The 25,050-nt window shown below is 35.3% G+C and overlaps 1 protein-coding gene across 1 annotated transcript in view; it reads right to left on the reverse strand.

Moving 5' to 3' along the window:
• Window positions 1-25,050, reverse strand: part of ascc3 (activating signal cointegrator 1 complex subunit 3) — a 240,812-nt gene that overhangs the window by 163,664 nt on the left and 52,098 nt on the right. The window contains exons 7-8 of the mRNA XM_051130609.1: window positions 22,566-22,701; window positions 21,187-21,312 (exon numbers count right to left, since the gene is read on the reverse strand). Of these exons, the coding sequence (XP_050986566.1) occupies window positions 21,187-21,312; window positions 22,566-22,701 (262 nt within the window). The remainder of the gene's footprint in view (window positions 1-21,186; window positions 21,313-22,565; window positions 22,702-25,050) is intronic.

Consider the following 25,050-nt stretch of genomic DNA (forward strand, 5'->3'; position numbering starts at 1 on the left):
AATCAGTTCCAGAGCTATTTTGATAAACAATAAATACACATCCAAAACTGCACCAGTGCGCTTATAATAAGCACAATGTTATTGTGCGTTTGGTGTGGATGGTACTATAGTTATGTTTATAGTTCATTCTTGGTATGAAATGTCTTATAAATGTCGGTAGGTCATGCATGCTTCAAGGGGTCATCGGATGCTCATTTGCCACAAGTTGATATGATTCTTTAGGGTCTTAATGAAAAGTCTATAATATACTTACAATCACTTCTGCTGGTGGTGAAGCTGGATCACAAATGATTTGCGCGAACATAGACGCATTTATGCAGATCAGGATGCGCATTCCTTTCACAAACAAACTTAATCCACTGCATCTTCAGTGGCTCAGATGTCGGGAGTATATGACGACCACTATGTTCATTATTACATCCAGCAACACAACACCTCAATCGCTCTATTGGAGATATTCTTGTCTAACTTACATCCCTGCTCCAGCATCGAAACAATGGAGGTCAGACTGTTACAGCTGATCTGAGGTAAGACGCTCATGTCAGTGAACTATTGTAGGAGCAGCCTCTGTCTGTGTGATGCCATACGAGGCATCTGACAATGGCTCGATTTGAAAAAGGGGATATTATTTTTTACAGATTAATTAAAAACCACTGCATGGATTTTTATCATTATAGGGTAGATGTTCTGGATGTCATGAGATCTTGGGGCACGAGATCTCACGAGATCCAATGTGTCTCGTGAGACCGCTCAGATCTCGTGATGATATCATCGCAAAACATTTTGCAGTGTTTACATTAGAGCTGCACAATTAATCCTTAAAATATCAAGATCTCAAATCAAACACCCACTTCTTCCTGAATGACAAAGATTTAGCTATGTCTATTAGGACCGTTTTACATCGCGAGTGTCAGTGGAGCGTGAGAAGCAGTTTTTGTGGCTGCCCATGTTAATAATTCAAAGGGTCAGGGGAAATGTGAATGCAGAAAGAGCAACACAAACAGTCTTTTTAACCACATTATAATCATTATTTCTGTGTTAAAGACATTTAAATAACAGAAGTACTGTGATAAAAGTTTATAGTTTGGGTATAAACATGTATTGTCTACTGTAGCGATCAAAACTAAAGTATCTTAACACTTGTACGTATTGTAACGCTTATCCTTCTCCGCCAGAAGGTGGCGACAACTGCCCGTTTAAAAAAGTATGTCACTGAATCATTCATTCAGGAGATTTCAATAGTCAAACAAGTCTTAATGAAGTGAGACACTGACTGCTTCATTGAATGTTTTTTTTTTTTGTTGTTGTTGTTGTTTGTTTGTTTAAATGAATATATGTTTTTAAAAGAATTAAGCAATGAACATTTTGTCAAACCACTAGTAAATTACGTTATTTCGTTTAGTTTTCTAATCCTTTGTCTCCAGAATCGTGAGAGAATCATGGTCTCCAGTTTATTAAAAACAACTGGGATTCTCAATTTATCCAGAATTGTAAAGCTCTTGTTTAAATGTTTTTTTTACTACATATAATTCATTAAAATGGAAGTTTCATTTTATAAAGTTCAAAATGCACCTACATTTCTTTTCATTTTGTCTTTTTCAGTTGAATAAAAGACTATCTTGTCTAAAGTCTCGTCTCATCTTGTGGGATAAGTGTCTCATCACACCCCTAGTAGATCTGTACATACACTGACAACACACATTAATGTTCGAACAACATGTAAAAGTGAACTTTGCATCCGATGACCCCTTTAACTTCTTTAACTTCAAGCTCTTTTTCCAACTGTGGAAGAAGTTTTCAGGTCTGAAAGGATTCGTAGTACAGCACGTTTTTAATCTCAGAGGATCTCACATGCGACTTGACCTCTTTAAAAGAAATTATATATGCTCTGCTTCTCGTATACTTTATTTTTGTACCCGTTTCACCAAAATGTACCGATCACACACACTGCGGCAATGGCGCGGTTTCCAGGACAGCGATTCGTTCTACTCCTACACGAACTAGTGTTCAAGATGCTCGCAGTCTGTGCCCAGAGCACCCTTAACACTTTCAGTCTGACGGTTTTGCAGCGTTTCTTCGCACTGCCGGTGAGCAAAACCAATATCAGCGGGGAGCCGGCAATTCACTGGACCACCTTTCCCTCTCTCCAAGGCAGGGGACAAAGGCACATTTCTTTAGGCGTGCTAAATATATCTGCGGATATTGCGATGATATAATCAAATGAGCGAAAGTGGATGAAAGTTGTCTTTACAGGACATATGGCGAGTGCACGGCGCTAAGTAACAGCTCTAAAGCTGTGGGCAGCCGGAGATCTGACCACCTGTACGTGGGGGGGAGGAGAGAGTCCACGTTGAGTCCGATAGATCCTGACAGTCTAATTAACTCTGTGGATGAAGGGCCCTCGGCCATATGTGCTGACTGGGTGAGCTGGGAACACAGCAGAAACTCACCCGTGACTTTAAACACACTAATTGGACCAACATAGCCCCCAGCAATCATTTCACAGCAACATCTAAATACCTGCACCGTCTCGCATGGATTTCTTGACCGTCCTGGTTTTAAAAAGCTACGAGCAAATAAAAAACGCACAGCGCTGCTTAGTAAAAAAAAAAAAAAACACAGCGTGCTTAGCTTAAAGTCTGCGTTTATGTGTGCATACGCGTGCACGTTTTCTGTCGAAGCCGCCGCAATAATTAAATTCACAGCGCTGGTAATAGAAAGCTAAAAGATATAATTGTCATTTGCACGCTATCCTTTTAATTACTTTTTGGTTCCATTTCATTCCATTTGAACTGACAGCATGATCAAGTTTTAATTGTTAGTTTTAGCAAACAGCTTATCTGCCCGCCCCCGGGCCCACACGCCACAAAATTACCCGCTCCGAAGATACAAACGCAAACACACACATACACACACAGTAAACCCCAGCACGTTTATTCAAACAACACCTCGCACAACTACGAGCAAAAGTATCTGATAAATGACAAGCACAGCACCAGCAAATAGGAGGGCCATTTATTTCTCCCGAGCAGAACTGCTGGAAGAGGTATGGAGAAACAAAGAGAGGGGATAACAAAAAAGGATGAGGAAAAAATGAGAAGTCAATTGACCAAAAAGTCCATACGGAAGCAAATGCAGGAGGTTTGTTACAAACTTTTCGAGCAGAACTGCCCATCAGACTGAAAGAGCTTCCCTTCTATTTATATTTAAACTCTCCTCACGGTCCCGAAGCTCCGCCCATTAAAAAGTGATCTTTAATGTAATGCCAGGAATCATGGGGGATTAATCAGCGATGTTTCTCTGTTTCAGTGTGTACTACGAGCAGACTGCAAACTCCTGAGCAGAGATGTTTGCCATTCCACACGGGTAACGCAGAGAATGCTTATAATTTGATTCACGCTTGTAACCTGACTCACATCACTAAAGATATCTGTAATGCATTGCTTCTTCAAAAAATAACTGCAAATATAGTTCCAAAAATAATAAGCGGGGTCCAAGCACAAAGAGCTCATGTAGATGAGTAGATGATACGATGTCAACATTTTGAATCTCTATTGATATAGCAAATTAGAGTTTGATGAAGCTCACAAAAATACATGCTAGCTCCAAAAGAGACAATTGAATTCATAAAGTCAGGAAATACTCAGTTATTCGCATTGATGTAAAATGACTGGACTTGAAATGATTTCTTAGTGGACAATGTTAGTATTACAGCATTTATTTGTCATTAGCAGTCACAAATAAATGTTAGCCCTAAGCATCAGAATAAAAAATAATTTTTAAAACATCGGATAACTTCTGATAATAATCAGACTATCTCTGTATACCCAATTTTGTGTGAATCAGCAAGCAGCCTAAAAAGCAGGTTTTCAAAAAAAAAAAAATTCAAAGCTGTGTAAAATTGTGTTTTCTTGATCAAACTTTTGTGGAAATTTGAGGGATTTTCAGTAGTAGAACCCACTACATAAACTTTTTTGATATAGTTTTATATATTTTTTTTTAATATATAATTTTTGATATATTCTTTTTAATAACCTTTTGTCTTAAGGGTCCTAAGATTATATATGCCAAATTAGTGCAAATTTAACAGTGACCTTGGGGAAGTTGGAAGAAAAAAAAAATAAATAAAAAAATAAAATAAATAAATTCTCCCCAGAAAATTCAAAATGCTGCAAAATTGTTACACTTTAGAATTTTTGAATTTAGTTTTTAGTAACTCTTGTTTCCTTTGGTTTCCAGATGGTGAATGACCCTATTTTAGCAAACAGACACTTGTGTGTATTTGTGTGTGTTTTGTTTTGTTTTGCACATTTGGGACTATTCTATTAACTTTGGTTTATGCATTTTTTTTAAGCATTTTGAAGAATTAATTATCATGTGGCTTTCCATTATATCACCAGTATACTATACAATAAACAGGTTTGATAGATCCCATTAAATCTTTTCCTGATTGATTGATTGATTGATTAAGGAAGATCTGCAGATTTTGATTATGTTAGCATGGCTAATTTGCATTTAGAGGGGATTTTTTTTTAAAATAGTTAGTCTCTCTCTTCCACCAACAGGGATAAACAAAATTTTATAACTCATTCTGCCCTTTCGTCTCATCAGATATTCTGAAGCACTACGACCTTCTACACTATGAAAATGTGCTAAAGTTATGTCTAAAAACAGTCACTTGTGTACACATTTACTGTAACTATTGCATAATCTAGGGAATAAGTAGCAATTTTTTGATACTGGGGTGAACGAAGCCTGGTTTTGCATTAGTGTCACGTGAACATCTCACGCTGACAGGACACCATACAGTATATGTGCTATTCAACCAGGTTTCTATCAAAACCACGGGGAACCCCACAAAACATATCCGACCCATGTGAATGCTACACAGAATGCTGTATTTTATTTTAAATGCTATGGAGGGGATAAAACATTGCAAACAGTTACACAACTTTGTTATAAGTTTTTTTATATAATATAATATAATATAATATAACATAACATAATATAATATAATGGCTGTTATTACTGTGCCAAGTGCCATTTAAAACACAGATACTTGCCACCAAAACTTTCACCCTATTTTTTTTTATTGCTTTGCAAGCACAGTTATTTCCTTTAGAATAGTAAATTATTTTCCATTTCAAGCATTTGACACTGGATATTCATTACAAATGCATCACTCGTTAGTACCCTCATCTGAGAGCAGACGTGTGAAAATGATGAAGTAAACGACAGCACAGCTGCACAAATTTAAGATGTTTTCTTTTTTCATATTCAGAAAGAGCATCTGTGTTCATTTTGGTTTTTACAGCATTACTGGGAATAACAAGCTGGAGATAAAACATGCAATTTGCAAGCAATGTCACTCCAAAGTCACCTATCATAAAAAATGTACTGCAGTCAAATGAAAAAGAATAAATCATTACACACTCAAGGTTAGAATCGCAATGCTTTATGTATCACAAGATATAGGAAGGATTGCAGTATTTGCCATACTGTGATCTATGTTTAGTAATAATACCACATCTCGTTTAGTCTTTCACTATGGAGCATAGTGTTTGCTTATATCACTTCTTGTTGTTTTGGTGAAAAAGATAAAAGAAAAGAAAATGGATTTAATCCTGAAATCTACTAAAATTAGAGCTACCAGAGTTAAAATGTTAACTTCTAACAATTTTAAACATTGTCATGTTGGGTGATACCAATACCAGTTAAATGTTGTAATTCTCAATACTGAATTTGATAGCACAGGAAATAAATAAATAAATTAATTAATTAATTAATTAAAATGATAATATAAATAGCAATTTACATAAAAACAACATTCTCAAGTACAATTATTCAATTTTGTGAACACTGCTTCAAGCTTTCATGTAATTATTCAAGTAAACAAAATAATTAAGAGCAATGAGGGGTTTTATTTTTCGTCAATATTATCAATATTGTTGTTTGATTATACATATCACAGACAAACATTCAAAACCTGACATTTACACTTGCACAGATTTGATATTTTGACACAAACCATTATCCCATCTGTTTATATTTAACTTGCTGTGTTTGCATTAATATTTTAAAATAGCAAAACAACTGCGTTTAATCTCTCACAGAACATTTGTCGGTCTTCCAGACAAAATATGTGGCCGTATTGGTTATACTGTGTATTACCAATACTGTAAAACCGGTAAGTACTGGTGTTTTTGACATCCATAACATTAATACATTTCTTTTTTGTTGTTGTTTTTTTTTTTTGTTTTGTTTTGTTTTGTTTTGTTTTTTCATTATTGTTATTATTATTGAAATACATTTAACACATTCATCTAATTTGACATAATATGTGTTTAGAAACTATAAAACAGTGATTTTTAACACAATGTTAGAAAGAATGAACTTCTGCTGCATTGTAGGGCTGGGCGATATGTCCAAAACATTATCACGATAATGTTTTATCATATCAGTCAATATCGATAATTATTACGATAAATGTCAATTTTTTACTTCTTTCAAGTTTAAAGGCAGATTTCTGCTACAATGTGAAAGTTGTAAAAACCAGACAGTTAACTGTGCCTTTAAAATTTTCGTTATGGTCGGAACGTGACAAACACTTCATGTTTTTTTTAATTTCTCACACATTTTCCCTTCATTTTTCCTTAACAAAATAAATATCAAAAAAATATTTCTAAGGTCTGCATGTTTTAATGAACAATATTGTTTCAAATCAAGAAACAGGTTACCTGATAATATTAATATAACTTTTTTTTTTCTCTGATACACATCTGATAGTAGCTTGAGTTAGGATGCAGATGTAGATTTGTGTTCATCATCAAAATCAGTAATATCTGTAAATATTGTAGCAACCTCATTTTTATGTCGAAATTTAATTACTCTGACTGTTTTTTTTTGTTTGTTTTTGTATAAATACATAAACTTAATCACAAAAAATACTGTATATTTATATTACATAACTTCTCATAACTTCAGTCCATTTAATCCATGTCCACATTAATAATTTAATAACAATCGACACAAATATACCCACATTTCTGACACAATACCACTGTGCAGTTAGTGCTACTACAGTAAATCTATGGTAAATTATGGTGATTTGTAGATTAAAAAGCCTTCTGAATGTATTGTTGTGCATATTGTTTTTCTTGTTTGTCAGCGCCGTTTCATCTGGCTATAAACCGAGTCATTTGTGTTCTTCACTGAATTCAAGCGCTTCACACTGGATCTCACAGCACTGTTTAGTGAACGAGACACATCAGAGAGTGGCGTGCTTTGACTATCGTTTTTTTGTTCCACCTTTGCCGCATGAACAAAATATAAAACATTTATTGAATTCTTGTTATCGCTTATGGAGGAAATTCACATTACGATAATTATTGTAACCGATTTATCGGCCAGCCCTACTGCAATGCATTTTGAATAAATAAGAATTTTAGAGAGCCAGATCAAGTTTGTTTTTTTTTTGTTTTCTGTGTGCATGCATTGCACATATTACAGTAGCCAGTCTTAACAGTTTACATAATCTCGCTCTTGATTTAATTTTTTTACTCCTTCGCCAGGATGCAAACACATTGACATCCATAATGCATCAAGCAGAAAATGCATTTACTTTAGTTTACGTTGGTCAAAACACACAAGGAAACACACTGTGAAAAAAATATTGCTGGCAATCACAGACATTCACTTTCGGACAGGATTCGAAAAACAGTAGGTAACATTCTCTGGAATTATTACATGAGAAAAACATTGACTTGACAGATTCAGGCAGGATTAAAATTGCAAAGTATGTCTGTAAAACACAAATTTATCTTATGATCCCCTAGAAAACTAGTCCCGTTCGAACAGGGCTTAAGGATGCATTTACACGACAACAATGCACTAAAAATGGAAAAGTTTCTCCTGTGCATTTTAGAAAATTTCACGTACAGATGAAAACACTGTCAAAACTATCCCATTCACACGGATCCACAAAAATGACTAAAATTCTGCCAGTAGTTGCCGATGCTACTCTGTAAAGAAACAATACGCACCTGTGCACATATGCATTCCTATAGACTGAAAACATAATATGCATGTGCATGATATCATTTTTTTCACAAGTTCATGTTCCTGAAAAAATAGCAGTATCATTTTCAAAAACATGCACTTTGAAACCAGTTTTCAAAAGTGTGCTTTTTTGGCTCTCAAAACACTGCTGTTATGTAAATGAGTGCCCAAAACAAAAAAAAAAAAAAAAAAGTTTTCCCTAATATATAAATAGCTGAAGTGGATTGATGCTGTTTTGGTCTGAAGCAATGTTTAAGTAAGGTAACGTGAAAATAAGCAAGGCATTCTTAATTCTGCCCCAAAGGCCCTTAATTAGAGTGTACATTGGAAAATTGTGGGGCACTATAGAGCTGAGGAAGGCATACTGCTTAACACATTTAGAGGTAACATATCATGAAAATCTGACTTTTTTTTCCCTGTGTTTAAGTGCTATAATTGTGTCCCTGATAGGGTGCATTTACCAACCCAGAAAACGTGAGCAAGAACAACACAGCATTGTACCAACAGTGTACCAGTTCTAACGTCATGGCAAAAGTTCAAGCAAAGCATGCTAAATGTTCTGTCATAGGCTGCACTGACCAGCACAGAACACTGTTTAGAGTCCCACCCTCAGAGGAGACAAGAGAGCAGTGGATTTATTGATTTACTGTATATTACGCTGCTGCCACACATATCTAATATAAACATTTCTTTCCCAGCTGTTTACCTTAACAGACATAACCCACTGTTTTTGTAATTCGAGTGTTTTTAACATAAACTTGTGTGTATTTGACAGTTTAAGTGCAATAAGACATGAAAGAGAACTTAGAGAACTCACTAGAGTTCAGTACTCACATGCCATGTGACAGCCACTTCCTGTGAGCATGCTTTTGAAGTGTGCACTCACAAAACTGTATATCAGAAGTTAAACCAATATGGTTAAAAATCCACGATTTCAGTGCAATAGACATGGTAATCAAAACCAAACACGTGTGTTTTAGCAGAGTATCTGTAGTAAAGGCACAACTCTATTCTGGAAAAGGGTGCGGGACAGAAGCTCATTTGCATTTAAAGAGACATGCACGAAAACAGCGCGTTTCTGCTTTCATTTAAAATAGGCACATTTTCAAAATGATACAATAAATGATCTGCGGGGTATTTTGAGCTGAAACTTAAAGGAGAAGTCCACTTCCAGAACAAAAATTTACAGATAATGTACTCACCCCCTTATCATCCAAGATCTTCATGTCTTTCTTTCTTCAGTTGTAAAGAAATCATGTTTTTTAAGGAAAACGTTTCAGCATTTTCCTCCATATAATGGACTGCTATGGTGCCCCGAGTTTGAACTTCCAAAATGCAGTTTAAATGCGGCTTCAAACGATCCCAAATGCGGTTGTAAATTATCAAAAACGAGTGAAACAATTGGTTAATTTCATTAAAAAAATAATACAATTTATATACTTTTTAATGTCAAACATTCGTCTTGTCGTACTCTGCCTGAACTTTTTTTTTTCCGGTTCATGACAGTTAGGGTATGTCGAAAAACTCCCATCTCATGTTCTCCCTCAACTTTGTCCTATATCGCTGTTTTACCTTTTTTGTTAAGGGTGTTTGATCTTTGATCTAAGGGTGTTTGACTGGGTCGGAACTTCTGCAGCGATGTAGGATGATTTTGAAATGATTTTTGAAGTTGAGAAAATACGATTTGAGTTTTTCGACATACCCTAACTGTTTTGAGCCAGAAAACACAAAGTTGAGGCAGAGCAAGACAAGCGTTTGAGATTAAAAAGTATTCAAATTGTAGTTTTTAATGAAAATAACTGATTGTTTCGCTAGACAAGACCCTTCTTCCTCGGCTGGGATCGTTTACAACTGCTTTTGGGATTGTTTGAAGCCGCATTTAAACTGCATTTTGGAAGTTCAAACTCGGGGCACCATAGCAGTCCATTATATGGAGAAACATCCTGAAATGTTTTCCTCAAAAAACAATTTCTTTATGACTGAAGACAGAAAGACATGAACATCTTGGATGACAAAGGGGTAAGTACATTATCTGTGCTAGAAGTGGACACATACATTCTGGGGACAACTGAGACTTAGGGTGTTTTCACACTTGGTTCTTTTCAGGGGTCTGAGCATGGTTCGCGTGATTTTTGGCCCGTATGTGAACACTCCAAACGATCTCAGACCCCTCAGAAGCAAACTGAACCGAGACAATCTCGGGAGGTGGTTTGAGTATGGTTCGCTTTCGACGAAAGGTACGGTTCGCTAAAAACGTGCATTGTGAACACAAATCGAGCCGGGCTCACTTGATTTTTCCATTCGCGAATTCCGATGTAGTTTGGTCATCAGATGTTTCCGTACAAATCAGCTGTTCATAATGACTGCTTCTTCTGGCAGATTGCTACAAATTATTCGCTCACAATGTACACTCATTTATTTTCATTTCAGCCACTTTCAAACTGTGTAAGAGTGACGCGACTGTGTGCCTTGCCAGTTGAAAATTTTTGATATACATTTTTACGAGCACGCACGTTCCAGGGGAACTAAACTACGCTCTCTTTAGCGTCTATTGTGTTTAAACTGTCAAAACACCAATGGTTTACATATACACAGTTGGTTTTGTCTCAATCGAACATAAACATCTGAGAAAGTAATTGCATGTGTATCAATATACTGACCTGTGCATTACTGTAGTTCTAGTACAGCAGAGATTTACGATTAATAATATGTATTTTAATTTTTTCATTTGATTATTAAATTTCTTACTTAAATGCTGCTTTTAAGGATAGGCCTACCTATAATGTACCTGAAAATTTTAAAGCAGTTTACTGTATTTTATTTTATTTTATTTGTCCAATTTAGTTATTAATTTATTTTCAATGTCATCAATGCTTTTCCGCGGGTCCTTAAAAAGTCTTAAATTTAATTGTATCAAATTTAAGGCCATCAAAAATACAATGGTGAAGAAAAGGTAAGTATTGCCATATAGCATAATGTGATTATTAAAATTAAAAAGGGTATGATTTTATTGGATAAATATGAGCGCTGCACATTTAAAAGTGAGGTGCTGGGCTGCTTTGTGTACTACCGTTACCAGGGAAACCGTTATATTTATGAAAAAAGCGCCACCTACTAGAGAATGAATTAGCATTTTTAATCAGCCCTTCTAGTTTAATATAATAATTGATATTAATTGATATTAGCCAATAAATCACTAAACCATAAATACAATAATTAATACTTTTGACTCTTTTCTTAGAAATGGTTTAAAGGCTAAAATGTGAAGTTATAATTTTATATATTTTTTTTTTTATTTTTGAAAACCTGTAGGCCTATATAAACTGTAAATCATGATTTTTACAGTTATTTTACAGTTAATATGTTACTGTAGACGTCGTTCTACCCCACTCATATGGCAATCATTTTATCTGGGCAGGTCTTAAAAAGGCTTAAATTTGAGCTTAAAAATCCTGCAGAAACCCTGTGTGCTATAAAACAAAATAAAAATTACAAAAACAAGGAAAACAATTCAAAATAAATATTACAAAGGTGTACAGAAGTTATATTTTTGTGCAAAAGATAAAAATATTAAAATTTTTGATGCCATAATGTAAGCTATCAAACACCGAACTGGACTAGATCCAAAAAGCAACAGTCTGAAGACAAAGAGGTCTGAGACACCATTAATACATTCTTTTAAAGTGGACCCAAGTGTGAAAACACCCTTATATTACATACTGTAAAAAGGGGCATAATAGGTCTGTTTAAGTTTAATAACTGATTCAGTTTATATAGAGGTCTTTCTAATAGATGAATATTTTGGTTCGGCACTTTCCCAACTGCCCATACAGACAAGCCAAGGTTTTTCAAACCTGTTAAACGCATCTTACGAAATTCTGTTTGTCAAGCGCTTCTTCAGAAATAAGCAGTTAAGTGCCCTAAATGACCACTTCTCATTAAGAGAACGGTTAAATTAATTTACCTTAGTTAATTGTTGAACTGAACCAATCTAGATTGTCAATTTTCGAAATCTTAATTAGAAGACCACCAAAAAGCTGAAATGGGAAAGTAGAGAGGGGGGGGGAAAAAATCTATTTTTTATATTTTAAATTTATTTTTATTCATTAAATAAGGATAGCAATGTTCAATTTTTCGGTACAATTCAGTTTAAATTAAATGTATTATAATACTGCATAATATTTAAACAAATGTTAACTACAAACAGTGCAATAATTTTGAATTATAAACATTAAATTATTATTAATTTTGCTGAAAAATCCTAAGGTGAAACAGTGTATCTATGACGATTGCTATAAGCAACATTACATGCCACGGTAAACAACCATTAGTATCACTCCCGCCAATAAAAGCATCACATGTCATTGCTATGGAACAACACTTCATGTTCATCACTTGATTTTCACATGACTGTGCTGATGTACAGAAGCGTGGATGTGTTTTGATTTTCACTCATTGCGGAGGCAGCTCTCTCGTATATTTCTTCACAGAAATTAGAAAGGCTTTTACCGTGCGAGTACAGCAAAACAGCAGTGCTTGAGATTCATTAGTTAAAAGGCTTCCTAATAAATTCCCCACTTTTAATGTTTCACACAGCTATTAAAGGCACGTTGAGCGGCCGTGTCCCTGTTGCCCATTATGGCTTTCAATAAATGACAATCGTGCAGCACTTAAAAAAAAGAAGGAAAAAAAAAAACAGACATGCTTCCAGGCCTGCCGCTCAAAAGACCTTAATAGCACATAAAGATGTATTAGCCGTTTCGCACCGCTGTTTTATAAAAGGGAAGCACTTTGTTTCTAAGTTGGGGAGGCTTTAGTTAATGAATAGAGGCACTTCTCCACTCCCACTAATTCACACCGCTTATATCAATCTCTGTCGCTCGCTCCAGACGCGAAGACTGATCCGTTCAAGCTGCAGACGTGAGCGCCACAAAAACAAACCCAAAGACAAGGCGATTATGATGAAACTCGTGTGAAATTGTACTTGTTCTGAGCTTGATGTGTACTTTACCTGGAATATATAGCACTGTAGTCTCTTAAAGAAATAAAAAAAGAAAGAAAACACAAAAAGAATACCATCCACATAGCCAAATTTAGGACGAAAGGTGCATCATTGATTACGCCGTGAAGCTTGGCGCTTTAATTAATGGTTTCCTGAAAGGGAGGAAAACACAACGCTGGAAATGAGCCCCACGGGGGCCAGAAAATAAATCTGCGCTGTCCATTCTTATATTTACCCTCTTACCGAGGAGAGACAGATACTCTGCTGGCTTTTCTTTAACCAAAACACACAAACACAATCCCTCTGCGCCGCAGGATGAGCCCAAGCCGATTCCAGATCACGTCCTCTGCGTTAGCGACACGTGAAATGAGCGATGATCGGAGATCTTGTGCCGCGATAACAATGGAAACGGGACATTTCTTCTGCTTTCATTTTTCAAATGCTGCTTGGGTTTCTTCAAGTGGGCGACAGCGGGCAAGTCAAGCGTATTTTTGTCTCCATTAGGGCAGTAGTTTGACCCCTCCTACTTTTAAACGCTCCCTCAGAGCAGTTATTATGTTTGACACTGGTGGCAGCCACTAAAAGCCGCAGCTTCAAGCGATGTCTGCTCTTCCACTGGAGTGTATGTTGTTCACACACAAACACACACACACCTGCAGGCCATTTAGTGGACTTGGAAACGAGTAGGAGGGAAAACGTAAATGTCTGAATATGGAAAAGATGTTTCTGTCTGTAAAGATTAAAATGCGGAAAACTTCAATAGATTCCCGCTGATCTACAGTTATATTATATTCCTAACAATGTGCCTCGAAGAGAAAAGCCTTGCTGAAAAGACAAGATTTAAAGGTGACATATCACTAGACATTTTTTTTATGAAAAATATTTAAGCATATTTTTTACCCTTACGATAATGGATTGTTTAGTTGTTTTTCCTAACATATTTGTGACAAAACAGACAAGGTCATTGTGTCGCTACAGATGAGTCATTCTGCATCTCTCTGTGAAACTGCACCTGTCACAAAAGCAGGTGGTGAAACATTGTGCATCATTTTTGTTTTGGTGATGAGGCCACAATGAAAACCTGGAATTTGTACACATAGTAAACACAGTTTAGATTGTGGATCATTTACCGACCCTCATGACTTGCCAAATATGTATAACTTATTATCTTTTATTTGGCAAGATTTTTTTTTTTTTTTTTTTTAAGTTTGCCACACAATGAAGACAGACATACAGGTTTGGAATGGCATTAAAGTGAGCAAAGTGTTGGGCAGTTATTGTGCAACCCAGCCAAGATAGTGGCAGTCTCATTACAGTTGAGGTCAAAAGTATACATCCCCCTTTCAGAATCATTAAAAATGTCAATTATTTACCAAAATAAGAGGGATCATACAAAATACATGTTATTGTTTATTTAGTACTGACCTGAATAAGATATTCCACGTAAAAGATGTTTACATACAGTCCACAACAGGAAAAAATAGTTGTATTTATAAAAATGACCCGTTTCAAAAGTTTACATCCCCTTGATTCTTAACTCTTTCCCTGACAGCGTTTTTTTTTTTTAAAAGTTGCCAGCCACCGTCAGCATTTTTGGTGATTTTCACCTAAATATGATAGCCCTCAGAATATTTTCTGCTATGAATATATGAACATATTATATGTCAAAATAAAGATCCGGGCCTCTGCTTTTAAACAAACAAACAAAAAAAAAAATATATATATTTTATTCTATCTTCATGTGTTCATGTTTTATCATCATTTGAATGCAGATAGGTTTCATCAAAAATACAACACTTTGGACAAAAAACAGAAAAAAAAAATGCATTTGTATCAAAGCAGTGGATTTTCAAGCAAAATACATTCAGATGTACAGACACACACACATTCTATATGTATGTACGTGTGTGTGTACATATATGTATATATATATATATATATACACATATATATATATACATATATACATATATATATATATATATACACACATACACACATATATATATACATATATATATATATATATATATATATATAAATATAAATATACATACAAAGCACACATGCACACACACATACAAGCCCCCACGCACATGTATATATACATATATAGAGAATGCACACACATACATAGACACATCCAAATTGACAGGTTATCAGTATAACTACGACACAACTATAAGTTTCAGTGTCTATAAAGGCATCTCCCTCACTGACTATTTCGTCCTGATCAGATTTAAAATGGTAAAAACATAAGTGATCGGAGTTCGAGTCCATTAACACCTCCAGTGTCCGTTTAGATCTATACCTCTTCATTATTACATGTGATATGATCTACATTTTCTCTGATCCTTCCATTGATGCCGATCGTCTTGTATTCGCACCTAGAAGTCCCATAACTAATTTGGGGAAAGTGCCAGGGCTTTCTTTATCGTAATACAACTAGAACGCGGATTGCCGTAAACACTTGTCGTCAATGGCGGGAAAGCGTTGTCTCTTAATTGACGAGATATCTTGTCAATGGCAGGGAAAGAGTTAATACTATGTTCTTACCTGAACGATCCACAGCTGTGTTTTTTTTTTTTGTTTGTTTGTTTGTTTTGTGATAGTTATTCATGACTTCCTTGTTTGTCCTAAATGGTTGAACTGCCTGCTGTTCTACAGAAAAATTCTTCAGGTGCCACAAATTCTTTGGTTTCCCAGCATTTTGTGTATTTGAACCCTACACACCTGCATTCTGTTCAAAAGTTTTCACCCCTGGCTCTTAATGCACGGTTTTTCCTTTTGGAGCATCAGTGAGCATTTGAACCTTCTGTAATAGTTGCATACGAGTCCCTCAGTTGTCCTCAGTGTGAAAAGATGGATCTCAAAACCACAGAGTCATTGTTGGAAAGGGTTCAAATACACTAAAATGTTGGAAAACTAAAGAATTTGTGGAACCTGAAGGATTTTTCTGAAGAACAGCGGGCAGTTTAGCTATCGCTAAACAAAAAACACAGCTCTGATTCTGGTAGCAATACAGAATTAAAAATTAAGGGGATGTAAACTTTTGAACCGGGTCATTTTAATAAATTCAACTATAATTTTCTCTTGTGGACTATATGTAAACATCTTTTATGTCAAATATCTTATTCAGGTCAGTGCTAAATAAACAATAACATGCATTTTGTATGATCCCTCTTATTTTGGTAAAATAACATCATTTTTAATGATTCTGAAAAGTGCACGTAAACTTTTGACCTCAACTGTAACTGTCAAAACCCTCCCAACACACACATCCGACATGACAAACTTGTGGTAATATTATGGACCTCTTCAGGAGTGAACAGTTCTCAGCATGACCCAACTGGTGCATTTCTGGTGGTGAAATGAAGGCTTGTATAAGTTTTACTTTATCTATTAAGTTGTTACTGTTCTGTAAACTCGTTTTATTTTATGCAATGCAACGCAACATTTAGGGACACCTAAAAGAGCATCACACTGTTGTTTCTAGTGATAAAAATCCCTGACTCCTTGCAAAATGAAGTGCTTTTATTCATAAAGATACAGAATCTAATTACTCTGGATGTTAAATGTGTCCTCAGAACTGTTTATAGGCAGGTTATGGGTCAGCAACAATATCCTTGAACTGTCAGTGGAAAGCAGGACAGGTTGAACAGAAGAGACAACTGCTTAATTACACTTGAATAACTTTTAAACATTTAATTTTACTTAGACAATGTTTGTTAAATATTTACGTACTGTATAAACATTTCAAAGATGCAGTAGTAAAACAGCCCATTTGATTGTATTGGTGAAAGTGAGTGTAGAAAAAAAGTAATGAATAAAAAATGTTGTGACTGTATTTAGTTCAATGACCCTTGACTAACAGAAGTGAAAAAAAGTGCATTCAAGACTGACTGATGAATTAAAATCTATTACCAGCTGAGCCTCCCATAACAATAAGGAAGACTCAAAACAACCCAGCAGGCATGACCAATCAATCTGTTTAAACTCAAGACTTCACCAATCATTGAGTCACCCTTGCCGATCTAGTGAATTTGAACATACCTTGGAGCTCAGGCATGACCACACAGCTGTCATTATGATTGACACACTGATGACTGTAATTAAAAGAGACCCACAGTAAGCCTGCATGCTTTTGAGTAAGCCACGGCCAACAGGTCCTCTAGTTCGGCGAGGAGATTGTTGTGCACTTTCCTGTCAAAATCAAGCCTACCTTATTTGCTAAAGTGGGTTTTTGTAAGCCTCTCTGCTCTGGACTCCTGTTAGTAAGCAGAGGTTTTTACAAGCCTTTGGATGGACATCATGTCTTTAGTGAGGATTTCAAAAGTACTGTTACTTCAGTATAAAGTCACTTAAAAACATCTTGTACCCAAGCCTTGCAGGCATGGTCGTGTCACATATGTGTTGACAAAAATATCTGTATGTGCCAAATATGAAATTCACTAGTGTCCAGAAGGAGCAGAAAGCCATGCTTTCCGGTTGTTTTTTTAATCGAGTTGGCTACTGAGTGAATGTCATTGTTCAGGTTTTGAACGGTGATAACTGGAAACTATTGTAGGTGTTAATATGCTAACGGAAGAAAAGTGTTCACATTGCTCTTTTCCATAAAATGAAAACTGACAGTGATTCATTCTATCGAGACCCAAAAAGTACTGTAAAATTATCCTCAAAATGGCCATTTAACTTCCATGCTATTTTGCAGGTCTTCTGAAGTCATGTAATAGTGCTGTGTGAAGAACAGGCTGAAATATATGTCAAAATTCATTGAATTGTGGAATAAATGGGACATTATCCTGAGATGGGGATAGTTGTGTACCTGTCACCTAGGGCTGGGCAATCTAAGCAATATTTTAAAACACAATTTTCTTAATTTTGGTCAATAATATACATTGGGAGTTTTTTTTTTTTTTTTTTTTTTTTTTTTGAAAGAAGTCTCTTATTCTTGGCAAATCTGGATGTATTTGATCAAAATACACCAGACACAGTAATAATGTGAAATATTATTACAAAATTAATAAGGGATAATTCGCCCAAAATGAAAATGCTGTCATCTTTTCTCACCCTCACGTTTAGGGCTGCAAAACGATTAATTGATATTAATGTTTACATGCTATATGTGTGTGTACTGTGTATATTTATTATGTATATGTAAATACACACACATATGTGTATTAGGGCTGGGCGATATTGTCAAAATGTTTACGATATTCAATATATATCTCGGCCTGTTTGCATTTACACTTTTATATAATAAAAAAAGATGATTTTCTTTTTCCCCTATTAAAAAAACAACAAAAGCAATTTAGATAGAACAGCTAAATACAAAAAGGTTTAGTGCAAATTTAAGCAGTTAAAAAAATCTAGTGATCACTTACTGCTTTTTGTTAAGTGAACACATGTATATGTATTTATACAATGCAATTCACAATTTACACTGTGCAACTGGGAGAAATAATTCAACTGGGATAAGTTTTTAGTCTCTGGTTTAAGAGAAGCCCTGTAGCATGAAACTATGTTCCCACTAACACTCTCAGATGGGGAGCTAGTTGCTGGAACACATAGGTATTTCTTAGCTAATGTTACAAATATGCTCCACCATCATGAGCACAAATCAATAGCACAAATTTTACCTCAGTCTACTGATTCATTATAGGCTTTTTTTAATATATGTAAATTAATACCAAAGATTTATGCACTATATATTATGAAAACTGGTAAAACAAATGAAAAATATTATAACAGTGAAATTCCTAATAGTAATTCCAAATTGCAATAGCCTATGTTTCTCTAATCAAACAGCAGTGGTTGAGTAAGTGCATCTATACAGCGATCACAGATGCAAACAATACAGTCGAGATCTGTGACAGAACACCGACTGGTTAGGTGACACTTTCAATTTGACCGCTAAACATCCAGCTTGTTTCTCTGTTTTCAGATCATTGTCGGCGCATCCGCAATGGAAAGCAAGCTTGAGGGCATGGTTGCCAGATTGCTTAAAATAAGTGAAACACCGGCCAGAAAATGTATCTTTGTAACAGCGAAGCTCTGATTCAGGGATTTGAACTCTTGATATCTGGCAACAGCACTCATGAAAGCTTGCATAGTAGAGGTGTGTAGAGCACCCCTACCTGGCATCTCTTGCGCAGTAATATGTAAGGAGATGTAATACTGGAGGTTCAGCACGTTCTTTTGGGGAAAGAATGCTTGAATTTGAAATATTCAATATTTACGATATTTTCAAATGTTACATTGTTCAAAATTATTGCAATATTATCACTAATATTTGATACATCACCCAACCCTAATGTGTACATTAAGTAGAAATATGTTAGACTTGTATATAAAATATTTATATTTATATAGAATACAAATTATATATATATATATATATATATATATATATATATATACACGCACACAGTACAAACAATTTTTAATATACATGTATGTGTGTATTATATATACATTATAAATATACACAGTACACATACATATAGTATGCAAACACAAACTTAAAAAAGAAGATATTTTGAATAATGTTGGTGACCGAACAGATGATGGTAGCTACTGACTTTTTTTATAATGAGTAAAGCATCACAGACAGATTATGTCCATGATTATATACAAAAGTAGCATTAATGCAGAGGTAAAGGAATAACGTTAACTTCCACAGAATCTGTTTTCCATACTATGGTAGTCAATGGCTACTGTCAACTATTTGGTCACCAGCATTCTTCAGTGTATCTTCTTTTGTGCTCAATAGAAGAAAGAAACTCATCCACCTTCATCAAAAACCAAACATTCCTCAAAAAACATAATTTCTTTACGACTGAACACAGAAAGACATGAACATCTTAGATGACAAGGGGGTGAGTACATTATTTGTAAATTGTTGTTCTGGAAGTGGACTTCTCTTTTAAGCCTTCTACACACTGCATGATTTTAACAATCCTATAAGATTACTGCTGATCACACTGGGTCTAAAAAACTTGGGTACGATGTGCATGTAAACTGTGCTATGATAACACCTACTGACTCGTAGGCTACAACGCACGTTACTATAGAAAATATAACGTCATCAGCATGCACTAGTGGTAAACAAAAAGAGCAGAATGAATCACACTTTGGCAGTTGCAGTTTTTGTGTGTGCTGACAAAAAGTGGAAGAGGCAAAAGAGGAAGGAATAACAGCTTGATGTAAGCAGTTTTAGGTTTTAGCGCCATGTTGCGTTGATTTCATATCGCATTTTTATTGGCTGATCAGTAAATGTGCACACACCATACAATGATCAGGCTGAATTTATGACACTGTCTGAAAATGATCGTAGGCTATCTCTGCTTGCCGTCTTTGAACCTTCCTCACTGTTTTTTTTTTTTTTTGCAAAGGTCTTCGAGGCTATGTAATACAGTGCTAAGAATATTGTAAGAAGAAACCCAAAAAGCTTATAACCTGCGTTTTGTATAATCAAAAAGTGCACCTTGAATTCATTTTCAATAAATTCAGGAAACACAAATGCTCTTTCATACTCTGCTTTTTTTTTTTATACTTTTCCAGACCTGGAAAATACTTCAATCAAATTCAATAGATTTCCAAACCCCGTAAGAACCCTGTAACATATTAAATTGGACAATAGAAGACTGGAAAAAGGTTGCCTGGTCTGATGAGTCCCGATTTCTGCTGCGACATTTGGATGGTAGGGTCAGAATTTGACGTAAACAATATGAAAGCATGGCTCAATCTTGGCATTTATCAACAGTTCAGGCTGGTGGTGTTGAAGTTGTGGTGTGGGGGGTATATTTATTTTGGGGCACCTTATTACGAACTAAGCATAATTTAAACAATACAGCTTACCTTACTATTGTTGCTGACCTATCTATCCCTTTATGACCACAGTGTAGCAACCTTGTGATATTTGTACTAGTTTATCGGTCTAACCGGCGAATCATCCATTAGTGCAAAGCGTATGCTGCATCCGACGTCATGTGGAGGAGATTTTAGGCATAATGCCATCAGTCAATATAAACAGGAGAAATGAGTGTGATTAGTTGAGAAAAGCTCATGGTGTGTGAACACAAGCATTGATAAATGTCAACAGCTGTAAATAAGCCGCCACTGACCTCGTCCAGCTCAGAGATGTACACGGGTTTCTCTTCAAAGCCAACAGGCATGGGCTCGTTGGGGGGGATCTCAACCTCCTCATACATCTTATTATTCTCTCTTCTGATCCCCTCGGGCAGCAGCATCTGCCGACACAGCAGAGAGGACATAATTACACAAAAACACATACAATTAAACCTTCATCATGCATTAGCTCACGGCAACCATCTCAAACCAAACAGTAAAGACCAGCGTTGAGGGCTACGGCCAGCAGTGTGCTTTATTACAGCAGAAATGAACTGAAAGTCTTCCAATATCTGCCTTAGCTGTAAAAAAACAGCAGTCAGAATGCGAGCAGCACATCTTTGTGTATTTGCGTTAAGTATTGAAATGCCTTGGGTTGAGCTGCGGTTGCTGTACATTCTGTAATGAAAATCATTTATATAAATAGGAGAATAAATATCTAATTTTAGCACGCTGCATTTCCTCCAGCTCCTATAATTACAACTCATTTTCACCAAACTGAGAGCATATGCCGAACTAATGAATGTGTCATATTCAGCTGTTGATCACAGTAGACAACACCACACATCATCATATCTGGCAACACTACTCATCTTAGTCACATATTGTTGTTCTAAACAAATTGCCACAGCCAAATGGTCCATTATTATTATTATTATTATTATTATTATTATTATTATTATTATTATTACTATTATTATTATTGCTCAAAAGTTTGGGGTCAGTAAGAATTTTTGTACAAAGCCTCTAAATAAATGTATCAAATTATTTACAATTTAAATTATTATTATAGAATTTATTATTCAGTTTAAATATACAATTAGACAGTTTAAAATAACTGTTTTCTGTTTTAATGTTTTTAAAAATGCAATGCATTCCTGTGATCAAAGCTGAATTTTCAGCATCATTACTCCAGTCTTCAGTGTCACGCGATCATTCTATAAATCATTCTAATATGCTGATTTACTGCTCAAGAAAATGCTTAGAATTACTCATGTTGAAAACAGTTGTGCTGCTCATACATTTATGTGATAAAAAAAAAAGCTCTAGATCGTCCTGGCTCTAAACCACCTGTTCCACCCCACCCGCAGGAAAAAAGATGAGGCCCAAATGAATTCATTTCAATCGTTGGAAGATGGCCTGCAGCAGGAATGTTAATTAAGACATCATAAAAACTGGATTAAAAACAAAGGCTCTAGGTAATCTAGTGTGTGATAATATGATATAATTGAACAGATTGGCATGATGCTGAGTAAACAAAGCACTAGGGAGAGATTTTGTATTTAAGAGTGGAGATTTATTTTTCCTTTGTGTCTTCACACATATAAGAGTCAGATTAGTGGGGTATGTGTGTGAGCAGCGGGTGTGATTTTACCTTGGCTCCTCCAACGAATGCTGAGGTCTTGGTGGCTTCGGCATAACAATCATAAACGTGAGGGTAACGGATGCGTTCGTAATCTCTGTGCCGGCCTAACACCGGAGAACTGCGTGCAGTCAGTAAGGCCTGCTCCCTACAGACAAATACAGAGTTTCACATCAATAGACTTCACAAATAAATCAAGATCACCATCAAATGCAGAGCGGTTTTGTCTCAGCTAACACCAAGAAAAAATATGTGACCCTGGACCACAAAACCAGTCTTAAGTAGCACGGGTATATTTGTAGCAAAAGCCAAAAATACACTGCATGGGTCAAAATTACAGATTTTTCTTTTATGCCAAAAATCATTAGGATATTAAGTAAAGATCACATTCCATGAAGATATTTCGTAAATTTCCTATCGTAAATATATTAAAACGTAATTTGTGATTAGCCCTTTAACTGTCACCGAAGTTTACTTCACCATATTACAAATAAATCCTAATCAAATCATGACAAACTATATATCGTTGGGAAGGTCTAAGGCTCCTAAATAGATATTTTACCACTCTTTTGTGTTACAAGTTATGTAGGAAAAGTAATAGATCAATTTAGAGTGCACATCAAAAATCTACATCACAGGAGTTCTGACCTTTGTCACAAAAAGACTTTCTTCGTTGCCTTTTTCCCTATCACGCAATAGAAATCTTAAGAAATTATATATCAGCTGAAAACTTAAAATCTCAAAATTCATCTTTTGAAAACCATTTTAAAATCAGGCATTGCATTACCGTGGAAATTGTACATCAAAATCATATTACAAAATGTTTTCGTTCATGAATTATAAAACTGTAACTTCGGATAGTGCATTTTCTTGTCTATGTTCAAGATAGGGAGTGACAAAGGGTTAGTAATATGCAATGTTAAGATCTTTATTTCATAATCTATACACAACTTTATAGGCAATTTTCTCAGTATTTAGATTTTTTTTGCACCCTCAGTTTCAAGATTTTCAAATAGTTGTATCTCGGCCAAATATTGCCCTAACAAACCACACATCAATGGAAAGCTTATTTATTCAGCTTTCAGATGATGTATAAATCTCAATTTCAAAAAATTGACCCTTATGACTGGTTTTGTGTCCAGGGTCACATATGAAAGCAGATGTATCTGATTAAAAAATATAATATTAATAATAATGATAATAAAAATAAAAGTGCTAAGCCATTTAAAATATCTGTCTATTTTTATAAATAACATTTGCATACACAATAATACAGTATGAATAATATCTCGCATCTTTTGTGGTATATAACCTAGAACCAAATATTAAGCACTAAATGTAAAAAGTTCATCAGAAAATTGGAGTAAAAATTGCAGTTACTTTATTTTGTGCTTAATTAACATGTATTGATAGACAATAATGAGCTAGTTAATTTTAATTAGTTTTACATTATATTAGATTTTAGTAACAGTGCTGCAGAATTGGCAAACCTCATACAAAATAGACACAAAAAAATAAAGCGGCTCAAACATTATAAAGTTTGGCCTCCAAACATTTACTATCAACAACTTTTTTCTTATTTTATTTTAAGCAAAATAAATTCTTAAATGTGAAAACAAAAAAAAAAATTTAAATGCTGCTTTGAAATAACTTTTTTTTTTTTTTAAATTAAGAACAGAAGCTGAATCATTTGCATTTATTATTTTACACATATTAGCATCATTTTGCATGATTAATATCTAGTGTGACCACCAAGAGCTGCACCTGAACTGGCTAATGGCCAACTAGCAATTATGTTGTGTGTGTCTACGTGAGAGGAAACACTCTCCATAGCAGTAGGTGGCAGTGTTCTGACATTTTTGTAGTCTGACATGACACTGAAAAAAAGGAAACCACAAAAGCCAGAGCAGCCTTCTGTGTTTGCACTCTTGACGTTTTTGTTCACTTGCTTTCGTCATTTACATTTTTCATCTTGTGCTGTGGTTGAACGGCCAATTAAAGTGACCTCCACTGCTGGTTAAACATACTCATTTGGCCGAAAATCTGCTGGCCCTGGCTGTTGTTTCATTGTTTCAAAAAAGAATTTCAAAGTTAAAACATGAATAAGTGACTTTTAAAAAAAAAACATCCCACCCGAACCAGATCTGTCTGCATGTTGCTCTGTTTTCAGATCCATTGTTGAAAACACACATGCGTTCAGGTCGTGAACCACGTAACAGTGATCGGTCGTTCACAGAGACCCAAAAGCTTATCTTGAGCCCTTGAGCTCTCAGGATTATATTTCAGAGTTTAAAATGACACAAATGATTGCCTGGCTCAAGTGCTCAGCTGTAAGTCAGTCTTTTAAGACAATCGTTTGTGTCCTTTACACTGTTTGAGAGCGACACCTTTGTCTCCTAACACATGAAAGACAATACTTCAGCAGGCACACAGAAACGTCTCGAATGATGCTGCATTCTGCAAAGCAGGTGCCCTCTGTGCTCCTCATTTACATACA

Source organism: Labeo rohita, chromosome 16 (assembly GCF_022985175.1).
Source record: "Labeo rohita strain BAU-BD-2019 chromosome 16, IGBB_LRoh.1.0, whole genome shotgun sequence".
Classification (NCBI taxonomy): Eukaryota; Metazoa; Chordata; class Actinopteri; order Cypriniformes; family Cyprinidae; genus Labeo; species Labeo rohita.